This window comes from Bidens hawaiensis, unplaced genomic scaffold (genome assembly GCF_021521415.1).
Source record: "Bidens hawaiensis isolate Kalapana, Puna unplaced genomic scaffold, B.hawaiensis_p1.1 tig00029338_1, whole genome shotgun sequence".
Classification (NCBI taxonomy): domain Eukaryota; kingdom Viridiplantae; phylum Streptophyta; class Magnoliopsida; order Asterales; family Asteraceae; genus Bidens; species Bidens hawaiensis.
Window position 1 is genome coordinate 85,582 of NW_027505151.1, and position 16,913 is coordinate 102,494.

The window sequence follows — 16,913 nt, forward strand, 5'->3', positions numbered from 1 at the left end:
GTTGAGGTTTCTGTCGTGGCTAAACTGGGTATGACAGCAGAGGAGATCGCAAGACGGGGTAAAGGGATTGCTCGTGAAGCGCATGTTAAGTCATTAGGGTTTAAAGCGAAGAGACCAGTCACAGGAATGCTAGGGCTGGGAAAGAAAGATGTTCGAGTTCGATGTTGGAGGGCATAAAATATGTAGAAACGACCAGTGGAAAGACCGAGAAAACCAGAGATAATATGTCTTCGTTGCCAAGAAATCGGTCATATCGTTGCTTTATGCCCAACTAAGTATGTTGATGATTTTGTGATACCACCTGGGATTAATTTTTCCGTTATTGGAACAGATGGTAGAAACCCTAGTGAAATTTGGTATGTTGATCCTCATGCCAAAAATCACTTTACCGGTAATAAAAGTTTGTTTGTAAATTTTAAACGAATTTTTGGAATTCAAGACCAAGAAAAATCAGGAAAGTTTGTGTTTTCTCATGGTCTTGGAGAAATTTGATGGAAAGTTAAAGAAAATCCCATGTGTCAGTTATAACTCGGAAGCAGATAAGAACATCTTAAGTTTGGATCATTTGTTGTCTCATGAAATCGAGATGATGATTCTCGGTGATTGGTGTGTGTTGAAAAGATGTTCGAGGGGAATAACATGGTGGTAGATTCTTTCGGTGGAAGAAACGAATCTGAATTGGAAAAAGATTATATGTGTTAATTTAATAGTCAAAAGGGGTTTGAATCAAGTGATGAGTCGGTGACTAAAGCATATAATCCGAAGTTTGATGAGATTATGAAGGAACTTGGATCGTTTCATGAAAGAAATTAAGTTTGAACTAGAAGAAGAACCTGTAAAGAAGGAACAGGTTCGTTTTGTGAAGGCAAAGAAGGCTTTGGCAAGGTATTTGGAAGCCATCAAAGGAAAACCCAGGTTACAAATCATATCCTTTGTCACACCCCGACTTAGGGCCTAGGCGTGACACCCGTAGTTGGTACATGTTTTGAAAATATATCAGAGTTTCAGGTTATTAGCGGAAGTCTTTGGTTATAATAAAATATTAATTTATTTTGAAAATCTCTTGAATTATAAATATTCAAGTATTTGTTTTACAAACCTTTGTTTACTCTCGTTTAAAATATTTTAATTATTAAATACTGAGCCGTCTCTATTTGCGAGCATCTATCTCCAAGAGTGACTCCTATCCCTTGCTATCTGTGCTATACTTGCTTTCCTGTAATGAGGGGAAAAATACGTCAGCTATATGCTGGTGAAACGTTGACTCTGAAAACATTTGATTGACAAGATAGTTTTTGAAAAAAACTCAGCAGAAACGTCTCTTATTTCTGGGAACTTGTGCCATTACCATACACCCACAATTATGGTTCTCCAATAACTGATGCTTATTGGAGAACTTTCGTTATGTCTGTTAGCCTGCGGCCACGTAGCCTTGATTGATAGGTTAACAGATATGTTTGGATCCAGACACATGCGTACTCGGTCTGAGTTGCTTTTATTATCTACCTTATAACTTAGGGATCACGTAATCCCTTAAATGTAGAGATCACGTAATCTCATATTTGACTGACTGTTTAAGATAAAAAACCCGTTTATCTGACTGTAAAAGATTTAACGTATTCACCTGTGATTGTGATTGTCTTTTCTGAATGATGTGGTGATCTCGTTTGAAAACCCTTGTGAATGAATGATTGATCTATGTAATAACATAAGTTTATATAAATACTCGGATCGTCTCTTGATCCAGCTACAGACCTTTAGTCTGGTTTTGATAGCTTTAAACCTTGACTGATCGTTTAGACTCATAATCTTTTCATTTGTTTACAAATCATGTGTTGAGTTTCTTCTTCATGAAGAAACATTAATTGATAGGTTTCTTCGTCAAGAAGAAACATTGAATTGACTATAACCTAGTATGTAAAATCTTACATTTCTTAATTGTGAAGAAAACTATATCCCTTGCATGTAATGTTTCACTATTTTTGACTATATCTTCTTGTATGTAAAAACTTAGGTTTCTTAATCATGAAGAAACATTATTTTAACTATAACCTTTGCGTGTGTAAAGCTATTGTAAACACAATTAAGATCAAGGTTTTGGGCTATACTCCTGACTATGGTCTAAGCCATATAATATAATAATAATAAGATAATATTTGGGCAGAACCCCTACCTTATATCGGTACTCGGGGATGCTAATTTCTATAGTAGAATGATGGCTCGATTGAAAGAACCTTGTTTCTAACTTGCTCAACTGATCCTCGACTCGTTACAACTTCAATACTTGTACGAACTTCGAGAAAACGGGACCTCGAATCTTCACAACAGCCGGGCACGATCTCCAATGCTAAGTGTGTGATTGTAAGTGTGAAATTATGATGAATGGGGTTCAATCTCGTAGCCCCCTTTTATAGGCGAAGTTTTGAAGGCCGTCGCGTAGCGCGATGGTCTTTTCCCAGGGCCATCGCGTAGCGCGACGCCGCAATTCACCAGGAAGTGCCACGTGGTTGGCCACGTGTCACTGGTTTGCTTAATGGGGTGTCGCGTAGCGCGATGCCCTTTTAATCCTGGACCATCGCGTAGCGCATCGCCCCCTTTTTCAGCATTTCTAGGGAATGGCATCGCGTAGCGCGATGATCAAATATGTCCACCCATCGCGTAGTGCGATGAGTCTGGAAACTCAAAATTTTCATTTCAGCCCCTTAAAGTTTTAGAATTGTCATGTTTTGCCCAATACTTGAATGGGGTATTTTCGAGATGTTACATCCTTAGAGACAACGTTTGGAAATATGTCTCAGGTGATCCTTATTTGTCTATTTAAGAGTTTGACGAAGATATCTCACGAGAAAGTATTATAGATTTTCTTGATTTGGTGAAAATACATGAAAGGCTCATCAAGAATGAAGAAATATTTCAAGAAGAATTCGATAGATTAATAAGTTGGTTCGTGAAAGAATATTTGGAGATCAAGAAGCCCGAGGAATGTCTACCGGTATTGGCAAACGGTAAGAAGATTGATCTTTTAAATTTATATGTTCTAGTAAATGTTGAAGGTGGTTATGAACACGTGTGTGAAGAACATAAATGGGATCTTATGGCTATTCGATTGGGATATGAGTTTGGTGATGGAAAGACTTTAAAGTTGGCCTATGTGAAATACCTTGATCTAATAGATTGGCATTATCACGTCGTTAAAAGTGATGCAAAGTTTGGGGAAACAAGCAAAAGGAAGGAAGATGCAAGCCAAGAATTGGGGGGGGGATAGTACAAGTATAGTTGGGGATTTTCCACCAGGTTTCGGACCAAGCGGGTCGAAGAATGCTCAAGTTCAAATTAAAAGGGAGCCAAATTTGGATAGCGAGGACCCGAATGAAGATGACCTCGCCTACACGTTCATCAATGACGATCCAATCGAGTGAAGAACTTGAAGGACAAATGAGTTAGGGGAGAAAATTAATGTTGATCTTAATTCATTTGGCTTGCTGTTAGTATTTAGTCCTTTTCGTTATTTTCTTAGTACGATTAACATTGTTTTGTTTCTAGTTCATTTGTGTCTGGGCCTGGTTTGGGCAGAAACTGTTTTAAGCCTGCTAGGGGCTGTTTTGGGCTTGTTTAATGTTTGTTGGGCTGCATGCTAACAAACATTAATCAATTGCTTTAATATAGGGACGGCAGTTACATACGGTTATCTCATAACCGTTCTATGAAACGTCACGTTTCAAGTAGTATATTGGGAGAACTTCCGGAAGGTTTTGTAATCATTATCATCAACATACGTTGTGCTTAATCAATCTAAAGTTCTGGTTGTTCAATATATTGTCTCTATATTGTTATTATATTTGGTGATTAATTATGGTGTTGTCGAAGAATGATCAGAAGTCAGAAAAGATCGAGGGGTCTAACGTTGTTTTAATTAGTTATACTATATAACCTATTTATCAAAAAAAATAAAATAAAATGAAATAAAAAAAAGCTATCACATGTTTATTTTCACTTCATATTAAAAAGTAATTTATATAATAGATAAAATTTATCTTCTTTAATTAATAAGAGAAGTATTTATGATATGAAAAAACGTTGCTAATATGAAACTTTGAAAACCCAACAGTTTTCAAATGGGTAAGTATAATAATATATATGTATATTCAAATGGAAACGACATAATAATTAGGAACTAACTTTTAACTTTTGATCTTGGAAGAGTGAAGGGTGTGATTCATTAACTATATGATCAAAGGTTGGTTTCTTTGGTTCCTAATTTCTTAATTGTCCTCCTTGTAAGGAACCGAATAAAATCATTCCCATCCTTTGTATCATTCAATAGATGATGATTAAGATCTTTTTATGTCTTTTTTACTACGAGAATCACAAAATAATATTATTCAAACTATTGAAAAAACATTATGAACTTTTCGGTTTTATTACATATGTGAATATCAAGCTCGCTTCAAATAAAATAAACTGAATGTCGTTTGGAGAAGGCAACAAAGTTGCATGATACAATTTCTTGTCCCAGTCAACACGCAACAAGCATGCTGAATGCACAGTTGAACGACATTCATTCAGAAACATATCCAGATTCCTAAATATTAACCTTAATTCAGCTCAACATCAACTGTGTGACATCAAAATCAACTCTACACGCATTTTGGTTATTCAAGTACTATAGCTACATTTAATTGTATTCACATTTCTGTCGAGATTACTATTATTATAGATAATGGCATCGCTGTTTAAAGATGATCAATCTTGTGAACCATCAAGAGATGCGTCCACTAGCAACCGATCAAACTTTGATCAAGAAGCGGGTTCTTCAAACACATTACAAACAGGTCAAACTGAAGACGACATACAAAAAGGTTCAATGTTCTTATGCTTTCCGATGGACAAAGCCCTTGTTAGAATTGTAAGAAAGTGTACATAAATGATCCTTTTTCTAAGTGCGTTAAAAATATTGGTAATCAACATGCTTTGGTGGTATATATCAATGTTGCAGGTTGTAGCAGAAATGTTGGGGAGTTTTATAGTAATGTTTAGCATAGGTGGGATAATAGCTAGCACGGAACTGATGAGAGGTGTCGGCCTACTTGAGTACGCAGTCACGGCCGGGCTAGCGGTGATTGTGGTGGTTTTCTCTATTGGCCACATTTCTGGTGCTCATGTTAACCCTGCTGTCACCATAGCTTTTGCTACTGTTGGTCCATTTCCATGGAAAAAGGTACCTATTTTCTTACCGATCGTGATAAATTTTTGGTTTAGAATTTAGTTAAATACTTTGTAGACAATTCAATATCCCTACCCCTTCGGGTGGCAAGCGAACTTCAAAGAGTTAAAACTCCTGAGCTAGGTGGAATTCACTTGCCACACAAGTGAACTCTAAAAAAATTGTCAGAACTTGCATGAGTTCGCTTGTAGAGGTAGCCAACTGTTTAGAAGTAAAAGAATTTTTTTTTCCAAAGGACGTCGTTTGAACGTATTTAGCTGAACCCTAAACCACCTACTGTTTCAAAAAATCACCGAACTCAGAATTCCTAACGTACTAATTTATGGTTGTTTACAATGGAAAAGGTTCCAATGTATATAGTGGCTCAAGTAGCTGGTTGCACGTTTGCGACATATGCAGGAACAATGGTGTACGGCATGAAATCTGAGGTTCTGATAACTAGACCACTTGTTGGATACAGTGCAGCATTCTGGGCCGAGTTCATGGCTTCTTTCTTCATTCTGTTTCTTACCGCTTCGTTGGTTCATGCACCTCCATCTGTATGCATACCCTTCCTCTACTTCTATATTTGTTAAAAAAGAGTTTCATGCTTTCAGGTGTCGAATGATTCTACTCTAGTTGTATTTCGTTTTGTTATTGATGGTGATGGACTGATGGTTATTAGTTTCACACTTGTGTGGTTGTGTTCGAAGAACACAAAGAGCAAACACTTTAATTTTAAGAATAAATTCAAGAAACATGCATATAGTTAAAATAAAGGAACAATATTAGTAGTAGTTACTTAAAAAAAGGTAAAATATAATCATAGACCATAAATAAAAACAAAAATGATATTATAAGATGTTTATTTATAATAGTAAACGTAACCCAGGTTGGTTGAAGTCACCAATGTGTGACTCCTAACAATACAACCATAAGCATCTTCAACAGGCGTCTGTGTAGGCGTGGCCGGCACTAGCATTTTTCTGCGTAGGAGCAAAAATTCGTTGGTGTAGTTTGCGCCTTGCGGGAGTCGTCCAAAAATATGTATGACGAAATAGGATAACGGTAGCGCCAATGGCTATATTTCCCCTTAATGGCTAAACTTTGTAATCTTAAAATTCAAATAGCTATTTCAGCTCACAAGAAAACCAATATTAATACCACATTTTATTTCAGTTTTCTTCGCATCCTTCACGGTCCACACTTCTCAACTTTCAATATCAACTCTCACACAGACACGAGCTTAAGTGAATAAAATAACGCCAACTTCACCTCTTATTGTTTACATGACGTTTATGGAATTAGTCACATTTAAGTACACAAAAAAAAAAAATGATGCCTGATTGAAAACCTGTAACTAAAATTGATGTAATCTGTAACTAAAATTGATGGAATTCCTCACCAGATAGGAGTCAGGTTATGCTCAAATTGGAATGGAAAATACATAGAGAATGGTTATTAATTGGAGACAATCGTCTTTGGAATGACTATTTTACTCTAGATTCGGTGTACCCTGAGAGTTTCTCTAGACGACGGTTTTGGATGAGAGATAACACTTCAATTGAATTATCAATCGTATATCCAACCATTCTTCCGATAGACAACGCTACATATCAACAACACAGCACACTACATTAGCTGGAAGCAAGGCTATAGATCGTGTCCTTTAACTTTAGTAACTAGAAAAAGGCCCTTAATTCATATGTGGTCACACATTATGTCCTTTACACTTTTCTACCCAATCCCTCTTTATACTGTATCTCCACACCACCACCACATAGAACCCAAATCAACCCAATGGAAAATCAAGTGTTTCGTGATCTTATTACGGCTAAAGTTTAACCAATAAAGATCTTGATATTTCAAAAGGGTGTTTCCAGTTTAATCAGTTGGTCAGTTAATCTTCTATGTATTGTTACAATCAACCCCCCCTTCCAGGACTTATTGGCCTGGATGAGGTTTTCCCCACCATCCCAAACAGATCATAAGTATCTATAATATCATTTGTAGCATTCAGCACCATGCACCACCAATATTGTATGCTTCACCCTTGATGGATGACCTATCCATGAACTCATGAATTTGCTTTTCGTTGCCCTAGTGGAGACTTTCTAGGAGGTCACCCATCATAGTACTTCTCCCACTAGAGCATGCTTAATTGCGAAGTTTTCATATGCTCCTCAGTTAAATAAGCCCAAAGCATTGATGATTTAAGAGACATGCCATTCCTTGTGAACCAAGAATCTCTTCTGTCTACGGCCGATGTGAGATTTTTCTAGGGTGTTACAACTGATTAGTTAATATTATCTCTGTATCATTACAATCACCGCACCTTTGGGACACATCGTCGTCGATAAGGTTTGCGCCATCATCTCGAACAGATCAGGAGTGGCTTAATACCATCTGTAACATCCAGCCTCTCATACCAGCAATATTGTATTTTTTCCCATAATGGATGACTTATCTAGGAACTCATGGATTTGCTTTTGGTTGTCCAGTGGAGACTGTTGACTCAATTGTTGTTTGGCCTGATAATAGGCCCAACTCAAGAATTAAATGGGGTTGTTTAATGAGTTGCTTGATGACCAGGTTAGGGTCATTAGGTTTTTCGTTAGCTAAGTTAGAGTTAAAATTATACATAAGACCAACCAAGTTAGGGTTTGTCAAGACATAAAAATAGTCAAACTGAGTTAGGGTTTGAGAGTTGTAATTAGATTTTTGAGTTATTTTTCTGATTATTATAAACGAGCGTTAGTCATTTACTTCATGTGAATTATCGATCATGACTTGAATTGGTATCAGAGCCAAACTCAAAAAATCGATAATCGAATTAACTGTGATCGGCGGAGAGCGAAGGCTTAAGGAGGAGGTATCAGTCGGAACATATCAAAACAAAGTTGGGTTTCTGAATTGTGGGGTACTGTTATGGAGGGAATCAAGTAGGTTGCTCGTGCGGCATCAACTCGGAAACAACTTGTTTTCTATCCGGATTACTTGGTGGGCGGAGTGTTCTACGACAATTATATGAATTGCGAGAGTGTTTTTTTTTTTATCGAAAACCGGTTTGGTGGCTATATGGTTATGTCATTAAAGTGTCACAAACTCAACATATTTTGATTTTTTATAGAGAATTTGAATAGGTTACGATGAATAAAAAAAGACAACTAATATTTTACTCAAGCAAGTTAGGTTTGAGTTTAATACATTAAATAGTCTTTTGGTTCTTATTTCAACAAGAGTTTTTTTTCGTAACACACAAACGAGAAAGGTTTTTTTTGTGTAAAACAATTAATTTCAAAGAATAATTTTGTGAGAAGAAATTAAAGGTTTTCTTCCGTAGCGATTCGGTTTTTCCAAGAGGTCTTCGTAACCGAGTTTCGCGAACAAACAGGTTCGGTTCTGAAAAGTTGTTTGTGACTCATTTGTTCGTATTTGTTCCAACGGAGTTAAGCAAAGGGGTTTGACACCGTTAATTGTTTACTAACGGGAGAAAAAAATCGACATCAATGGGAGGTGACGAAGAAAGATCGATAATCTAACCCAAAGCGATTGGGGGATATCAATGCAAGTTCCAAAGTTTCCATGAACAAATTACATTATATGAGCGATTGTGGAGGAAGCGATCTTAGATGATCAAGGGTTATGAAAAGTTGTTCAACCGGATGAGGGTTGATCTATTGATGCGAAGAAGGATAAAACGACAACATCATTTTTCAACCGGATGAGGGTTGATCTATTGATGCGAAGAAGGATAAAACGACAACATCATTTTTGTTTTAAGTGGTGAAAGGTGATATTCTTCTTCAGATTGCTCAGTATAAGAATGCCTGAGAAATATGGACTACTTTGAAGGCACAGTATGTTGGAGTCGAGCAAGCTCAAAAGGCTTGACTACTAACTTTGAAAAGTGAATTCGAGAAACTCAAAGTGAAGGAAGAAGAGACTTTGACAAGTTTGCGGGAAAAATAACCGATATGGTTTCAAAGGCAATGAGACTTGATCACGTATTTGAGCAAGATGTCTCGGTGAAGAAGATGATGGATGCGGTTCCATACAAATACTTCCAACTCGTAGCCTCATCGTGCAAAATGTTGATCTTGGTAGTATGAGATTTAAAGATGCTGTTGGAAGACTTAAGGCATTTGAGGAACGTCTACGAGGGAGAGAACATGCTTCAAATTCTCAATGTTAGTTACTTTTTAATCAATCATATTGTAGTTACAAAGGCAAATCATATGATTAGACCAGTAGTCGAGGAAGGAGTTTGCCGAGTTCATACGAACGTGGAAGAGGTCGGGAAGCCAGAGGTCAAGACTGAGAGGATGAGGATCAAGATTTTTATGACAACCGAGATGGTCAACATCATGGGTCAAGGCATACAAGTCAAAGAAGAACGAATGATAGTCAAAGGGGTAGAAAGGATAGATGGCAGTTCAGTGCTACCATTGTGATGAATTTGGTCACTTCGTGTCTATGTTCCCAGAACATAAGACTAAAGAATAGACAAACTGAGTAAAGGCTAGAGATTGTAGTAAGTTTTTTAAGTTATGTTTTCTTATTAATATAAGCGAGAGTTAGTCGTTCAATTCATTTTTTTATCGATTGACAATTAAATTGGTATTGTAAGAAGAAAGTGGTGAAAAAGGAATAAGCGAATTTGAATGAAATCGAGAATTTGGATCCAGCTTTATTTATGATTAAAGGTGATTAAGTAATGGTTTTTTTAGAATGAAGATAGGGTGATTCCAAAGCGTTTCGAAACCCAACTGATGGAGAAAGATGTTTCGTGTCTCGACAACGGAGCATCGAATAACATGGCTGGTAATAAAGCATACTTTTATGATAATTGAATAAACGAGTCACGGGAAAGGTGAAGTTTGAAGACGAATCTTGTATTGATATTCGGGGAAAAGGGTCAGCATTAATTGAAGGAAAAACGGGGGAGCAGCGCCTGTTGACCGATGTCTACTACATCCCAGTCCTACAAAAGAATATCACAAGTCTCGGTCAAGCAATAGGAGGCGGATTTGAGATTCACACGAACCACGATCTAAAAACCACTAATGATGATACAGGTAAGCTTTTGATGAAGGTGAAAAAGACCAAGAACCGATTTTACAAGATTAGCCTCAAGATAACAAGCCCTTATACGCGAGTTAGAATTGGTATGAAGAATTTTCCAGGTCAGGATCTTCAAAGAATTTGAGTGAAAGAAGAAAGCCGAGTACAAGTCAGATTCCATTCAAAGATCTAAGTTCCAAAATTCAAAGTCCAAATGAGAGCGCTCAAGAAACTAAAAGTGCAGTCAATAAAAAAATTAAAGCCCAAAGGAAGACGTATAATGATCAAATGAAGCAAGTGCTTCTTCAAGCTAAGTGGAGATCAAAAAACATTTGAAGAGAAAGATCAAGTTAAGCCTTTGGAGAATCAAGAAAATGATGATAAGCCTGAAGTTGAAGACCCGCCTATTTCAAGTAGGAAGTAGGGGGTGAGTGGGGCACAAGAATGGGGGGGGGGGGTGTTGACTGTTGGCTCAAATATTGTTTGGCCTGATATAGGGCCCAATTAAAGAATTAAATGGGGTTGTTTAATGACCAAGTTAGAGTTATTAGGTTTCTTGTTACCTTTGTTAGAGTTAACATTTTAAATAGAGGCAACCGAGTTGGGGTTTGCCAAGAGAAGAGAAAAGAAAAGTCAAATTGAATTAGGGTTAAAAAGTTGTAAAAGTTATATGTTTTGATTAATATAAATGAGAGTTAGTCGTTTACTTCGTGTTTACTTTTCGATCGGGACTTGAGAGACTTCCCAGGAGGTCACTCATCTTTGTACTAATCACACCCTAGCATGGTTAACCGTGGAGCTTTCATACGTTCCACGACCAAGTAAGCTCAAAACACATTGATGATTTAAGAGGAAAAACAATCCTTATAAACCAAAAATATCTCTTATTCACAACTAATGTGGAATTTCCCTAGGCTTTTAAAATTGGTCAGTTAATCTTTATAGTATCGTTGTAGCTTGGAAGGTAACGAAACCCATTGGAGTTGATGCTCAAGAAATCATAGATCTTTGATACATTGGGTGAGGATACTTTTTGGGAATTTTATGTTGTTGTTTGACTTTTTGAAATTTGTAAGCATTTCAAAAATGGATCTTATTGTTTTAACTATTTGTTGGATTTTTGGAATTGCATTTTTAATTTTTTGTTATCTTCCAAACCCCAAAGTATGTTTTTCAACTTCGTCAGTAGTGAAGATAAATGATAATGAGTTTAGATTTGTAAAGGTGGGCTAAAACAAGCTACTATGTTAAATGATTTTCATCATATTGACAACGAAAGTCAATGAAACCTACAAAAGAAATTGGTGCTCTAATTGTTACATCCTTTGAACCAAATCTCCATTGTTTGCAGCAAATCCATTGCCAAAGAAAGAAGGAAGTGCGGGGGTGGTTTTTTTTTTGTGCCGATGGTATTGAGAGAGAGATTGAGAGAATTGAAGAAACTCTAAGTGAGATAGCCATTAGAGAGAGTAGAATTAATAATTTTTTTAAATGATAACTTGAATATTAAAGGCCATTTTTATCGTTTACCTCAAATTCCAACAACGGTTGGTATGAATGACGAAAATTGTGACAACATATGAACAAAAGGATTAAGGATAACAGAGTAAAAGACATGATCTACAAGTTACCTCATACATAAAAGACGAAAACAATTATTTACCTATAAATCTTTATTTTGTAATAGTCATACTTGTGTTAAATTTATGTTTTGCAATTTTAATATTTTTAATTATAATATACCTTTTAAATATACTATATTAATTCAAACAACACGAAATTTAAAGAATAGATTTTTATAAAAATAGACTATGATTAAGAAATGCTAGGATTTTTGTATATAATATAATATTAAAAAGAAAATGAGTGCTTTTGAATATTTAAAGAAAATTTATTATGCATGTTGACGTGTTGCTTTTGCGACTGTTTGCATCATGGATAATGCTAATAAGAGGTTGGAACTTATTGATGTGTAGATTCGTAAAAAGTTTTGGGCAATAACTTTATTAACTTTTGTTAAGTTTAAATTCAGGTAACTCAGTTTGCGGGATTTATTGTAGCAGTTGGCATTGCACTTGGAGTTCTAATTACGGGGTAATCATATACTACTTGTCACCAACATTGGTTTAGTTTATTTTTACCTATATTAATATTCACAAAAAAACCACTTTCGTATTAGGCCAATTTCAGGAGGTTCAATGAATCCAGCAAGGTCGTTGGGACCTGCCATCGTGTCATTTAACTATCAAGGTTTGTGGATATATCTAACACCTCCTACACTCGGTGCAATTTGTGGTGCGTTCATGCTTCGTATGTTAAAGCCTTGTGCGTCTATGACTTCATCTTACTCTTCGCCTTCACAACGCTCTCAGTTCCTACAAATTGATTAGATGTAATTTTGCAATTCTATTAACGCTAATTAGCATATAATCATGTTTTTTTTAACAATTTACTTGACTAAAAACTTAGTGCCACTGTATGTCCATGTGCCATTTACTTGTCTCATTGTCACACACAAACTTAATATTCATCTAACAAGTTGTCTTCTAGATATTATGATAATTTGGTCTAGTGATAAGAGGCTCGCCCTCCCTAAGTGGATATGCATGTTCGATTCTCACTTAGGTCAGTTCGAAGGATATCTGGGTGACCGAAGGAATCAGGGCTTTTATCCCGGGTTCGAATCTGACATGGGGCGAGGTTTCATGGATTTCGTCGGTTCCCGTGCATCAGGGGGTACGGTCTCACTGAGTTGACCTTGGACATGGCCCCGAAAGGGTAGGTTTACACGTGAGATTCTCTATCGTTCAAAAAACAAAATAGTTGTATCCTAGATCAAAGGACTACTGATATTAGTTTGAGCCAGCACCATTTTATGCGGTATTCTTGGAATGCAAAAGCCTGTTGGGATACAAAATTATTGGAAGTTTTTGATATTAGTCAGAGTATTGGTGCTTGGACCTTGGTCAGTCATTCATAGGTCTAGTTCGTGAATCTAATTGAGATTGAAATGTAGTGGATCAGGTATGTTTTAGATACCCTCATTAAGTGTTTGGGTATCGAAATCATTCATCACCTTGGAAAGGTTAATGTGGTTGCTGACTATTTGAGCCGGAAAAAAAATCCTTTGTAAAGATAAAATCATAAAACCTGTTGTAACGTCGGATTTCTTGGGATTAGTTAGAAATGCTTAACAAGAAGCATAAAGAAGGAAATGTCGTCATTGAACCAAAGAGATACCAAAACTTGAAAAAAGAATTATTGATGGCATGGCATGAAACATGAGGTTACTTACAACTTATGGAGAGAAAGGAAAGGAAACGAGGGAAAGGAAAAGATTGAGTGTGTTCCTTAGTTTTTTTAGCGAGAGAAAAGAAAATAAACATAAAATTTGGGTGTTCCCTAGTTTTATTTAAGAGAGGAAATGAAAGAAGATGTTTTAAAGAATAAATTAGAGAGGATATATTTCCCTCCAATTTGGAAGGAAATGGAATGAAAGAAAGAAAATGGTATAGAAGGAAAGGAGATGAAAAAGAAAGAGAAAGGAAATGATTCATTTGTTTTCCTTTCTTTTGTTTAATAAACTCGGGAACACAGTGTTAAGTTTTAACTTTTCTTGAGTTAACGTCAAGCACTAGAAGCCTTATGGTAAGATTCGGTAAGTTTCAACCATTGGAAATACAAGAATGGAGAGCGTAAATTAAGGGTGCTTTGCAACCTTTAGCTACCTACTTGTGTATGTCTCAGTCTAAAGGAAATAGTAAGGAGTACTCTTCATTATAAACCCTTCAAGATTTTGTATGTCTTATGTTTATGGGACAAATTTCTAAATGTTCCACTTATTTTGATAAGTTCTAATGGTTTTAGCATGTTTAAAAACCCAAATCGAGCAACAACATCTCATTCACCTTAACTCCATTTTGAACGCAGGTTGATTCTATGCGAAGCTCTCAAAGCATTTTACACAAAGGAAATAGGCTATAGTTGTATTAACTACAATTACATACAAATATTTATGTCCAAACTTGATGTAGAAAACACTTTTATACTCATAAATGATAAATTACACAATCGTCTTCATACATCTTCAAATATAAATAATCAATTAGCCATCCAAACATATAATGCAATTAAGTGTTAATTCAAATAAATTCAGTTTCTCTATATAAACATACACAACTATTAACATATCAACTACAAATGAGTGTGATATTTTATGTTATATTCTTTTATTATATGAATTGGCTTCCAATATATTCATATTATTTTCACGAATCATATGAATCATATGGTTTTTGTATATTAGGTTTTTTTGTGACATCTCCAGGCACGTTATTTATTTATTATTATTTTGTTGTCAAATTACATTTATTTTGTTAAATATTTGCCTTTCTCATATTTAATATCAATCCTATTTTCGTTTTTATAATCTATATGAATCTATGTGTATCTCAAATTAGTAGGTAGAACCATCGCGTTGCAGCAACAACCATTAAAAAAGTAGTTACATGTGTGTGGCTTGCTTAATTTTGTGTTTTATGTAATAGGCTATGCCAACTTTTGACTTACATGAATTAAACACATTTCCAATATTTATAAAGACTATATTATATTAGTGAATAAAACATCGAAAAATATTTAAACAAATAAAGCCGTTCATCGCTTTTGTACATGCATTGGCTCCCACAATTTAATGTTTCTTTGTAGCTCAAGTTCCCTTGAAATCCGAGCACACCTTAATTAGCTCCAACTTCATTCTTAACCGTCAAAAAGCCTTGATTGACCCCTGTTACTTGGCCATTTTCGTCCCTCACAACTCTTCATGAGACTACCACAACAAAGCATGATACAATACTGTATATCAAACAATAACAATATACAAATGTTCAGATCCAGAACATGTATAATTAACACAACGTGGCACGATCTATGAATACTCAGGATGTCATTAACATAACTATAGCATGCATATGTGGTTGCTTTTTCCATCATTCTTCAGCTGCAAACATGTCGAGTCAGAAAATTGCTAAGGAAGATTGGAATCTTCTTAACCTCATTGGAAAATGGCTAAGTATGGACTTCGAGCAAGCTTGAACCTTTGAGCATGGAGTTTACTACCTCGAGCATGATATCTTATGCTTGTAAGATTATCTTCTGGAATTATTCTAAGTGTTTAAAGCTTCGAGTAAGCTACACTTCGTCGAGCAAGGATGTTCTTCATCAAGCATAGTTTGCTATCCGAGCAAACACTTGATCAATCATGCTTAAACCAAGTTATACGAGCATCTTGGTGAGTCGAGCATGGATACAATAAAGGAAGATCTCAATATGTTCTAAGTAAAAGCTTCGAGCATAGTTCAATCTCGAGCAAGTTTCTATACCCGAGTACGCTGGAGTTGTTCACAATAAATCCTAAGAAAAGATTGAAGAGGTATTGAAGAATATGTTTGTTCGTGGGACTTGTTCGAGCAAAGTTTAGATATGCTGTGAAGATTGAAGTCTGCTGGAGTAGAACATTTTTTAAGAAAAATATTCTAAGTAAAGTCTGCTCGAATACATGTTTCGAGCATACTCTGTATTACAAGGTCTGCTCAACAAGGAATGTCTATGGGTGCATTACGATTATTGAGAGAATATTCCTCATTTATTTAACCTAGTACGACCGTCATTGAATACATGAAACCCTAGACATTCCATGCAAATCCGATAAACTGTTCCATTATTCATCAACCATTTATATAATATATTGGAATCTTTGAGTTTAACGTTTGTGTTTTTGCTTATTCAATCATATACTTAATCCAACATCCTGATTATACAGATTCTGCTGGTATAATCAAAGAGTCTTCAATATTTAGATCTTGTGTGCTCTTATCGGGTTAAAAATTACTTGTCACTGGGTGACAACTTCCTATATATACATGCAAAAAATGGCCTTATTATGTTAAATCTATGTACTATCCTTGGTATATGGATACTAGATTTGATGTGTGTGATACATATGTGCTACTTGAAATACCTAAGTATTAACTAATGTAATTTCCTGCGTGATGAGTTATACGGGGAATTAATATTAATTGAAGTATAGTTGATTATCATTATAGGATGGTCCCGAAGAAAACAAACATATTACCTGAGGCAGTTGTGGCCGAGATGATTGTTTGGCAACTGCAGACAATAATTCCAAAAATAGCAGCACGATTTGCTGCCGGCATTAATACAACTATAAATACAAATCAAATGCCTAACATTAATATCGTCGCGAATGCTATTTCGCCGCCCAATACTAATACAGTTACAAATGTTAATCTTGTCACACGCCGACCTAAGGCGGAAAGTCGCGGCGTGAGCATGATTGCTCATAGCTCGAGGCAATTATCATGCAATTAATATGACAATATCTAATGATAAATTTTATTTCATTTAAAACATATTATCCGTAAATAGCAAATCATTCAAATATAGCAACAATAATCCATAACAAAAATAATAAAAATCCAAATAACTCAAATTTAATTGTTCTTAATAAAGCCTAAGGCCTCAACTAGCAATCCAAGACTTCAATTCTTCAATTTAAGCGATAACCTGTACATGCGTATAAAATAGAATAGTTTGTCAACAATAATGTTGAGTGAGCATGCCATTA

The 16,913-nt window shown here is 35.7% G+C and overlaps 1 protein-coding gene across 1 annotated transcript; it reads left to right on the top strand.

Annotated features, from left to right (window-relative positions):
* The first annotated feature begins 4,707 nt into the window (after nt 1–4,707).
* Nucleotides 4,708–12,657, top strand: LOC143611094 (putative aquaporin NIP7-1). The gene is made up of 5 exons (XM_077085391.1): nt 4,708–4,906; nt 4,997–5,218; nt 5,569–5,763; nt 12,300–12,361; nt 12,447–12,657. The coding sequence occupies exons 1-5, from the start codon at nt 4,721–4,723 to the stop codon at nt 12,655–12,657; spliced, it is 876 nt and encodes a 291-aa protein (XP_076941506.1). The 5' UTR covers nt 4,708–4,720.
* The last annotated feature ends 4,256 nt before the right edge of the window (nt 12,658–16,913 follow it).

Coding starts and splice junctions, on each gene's coding strand:
- LOC143611094 (XM_077085391.1), top strand. CDS start 4,721: ATGGCATCGCTGTTTAAAGATGATCAATCTTGTGAACCATCAAGAGAT. Junction 5,764..12,299: donor TGGTTCATGCACCTCCATCT/GTATGCATACCC, acceptor GTTTAAATTCAG/GTAACTCAGTTTGCGGGATT. Junction 12,362..12,446: donor CTTGGAGTTCTAATTACGGG/GTAATCATATAC, acceptor CTTTCGTATTAG/GCCAATTTCAGGAGGTTCAA.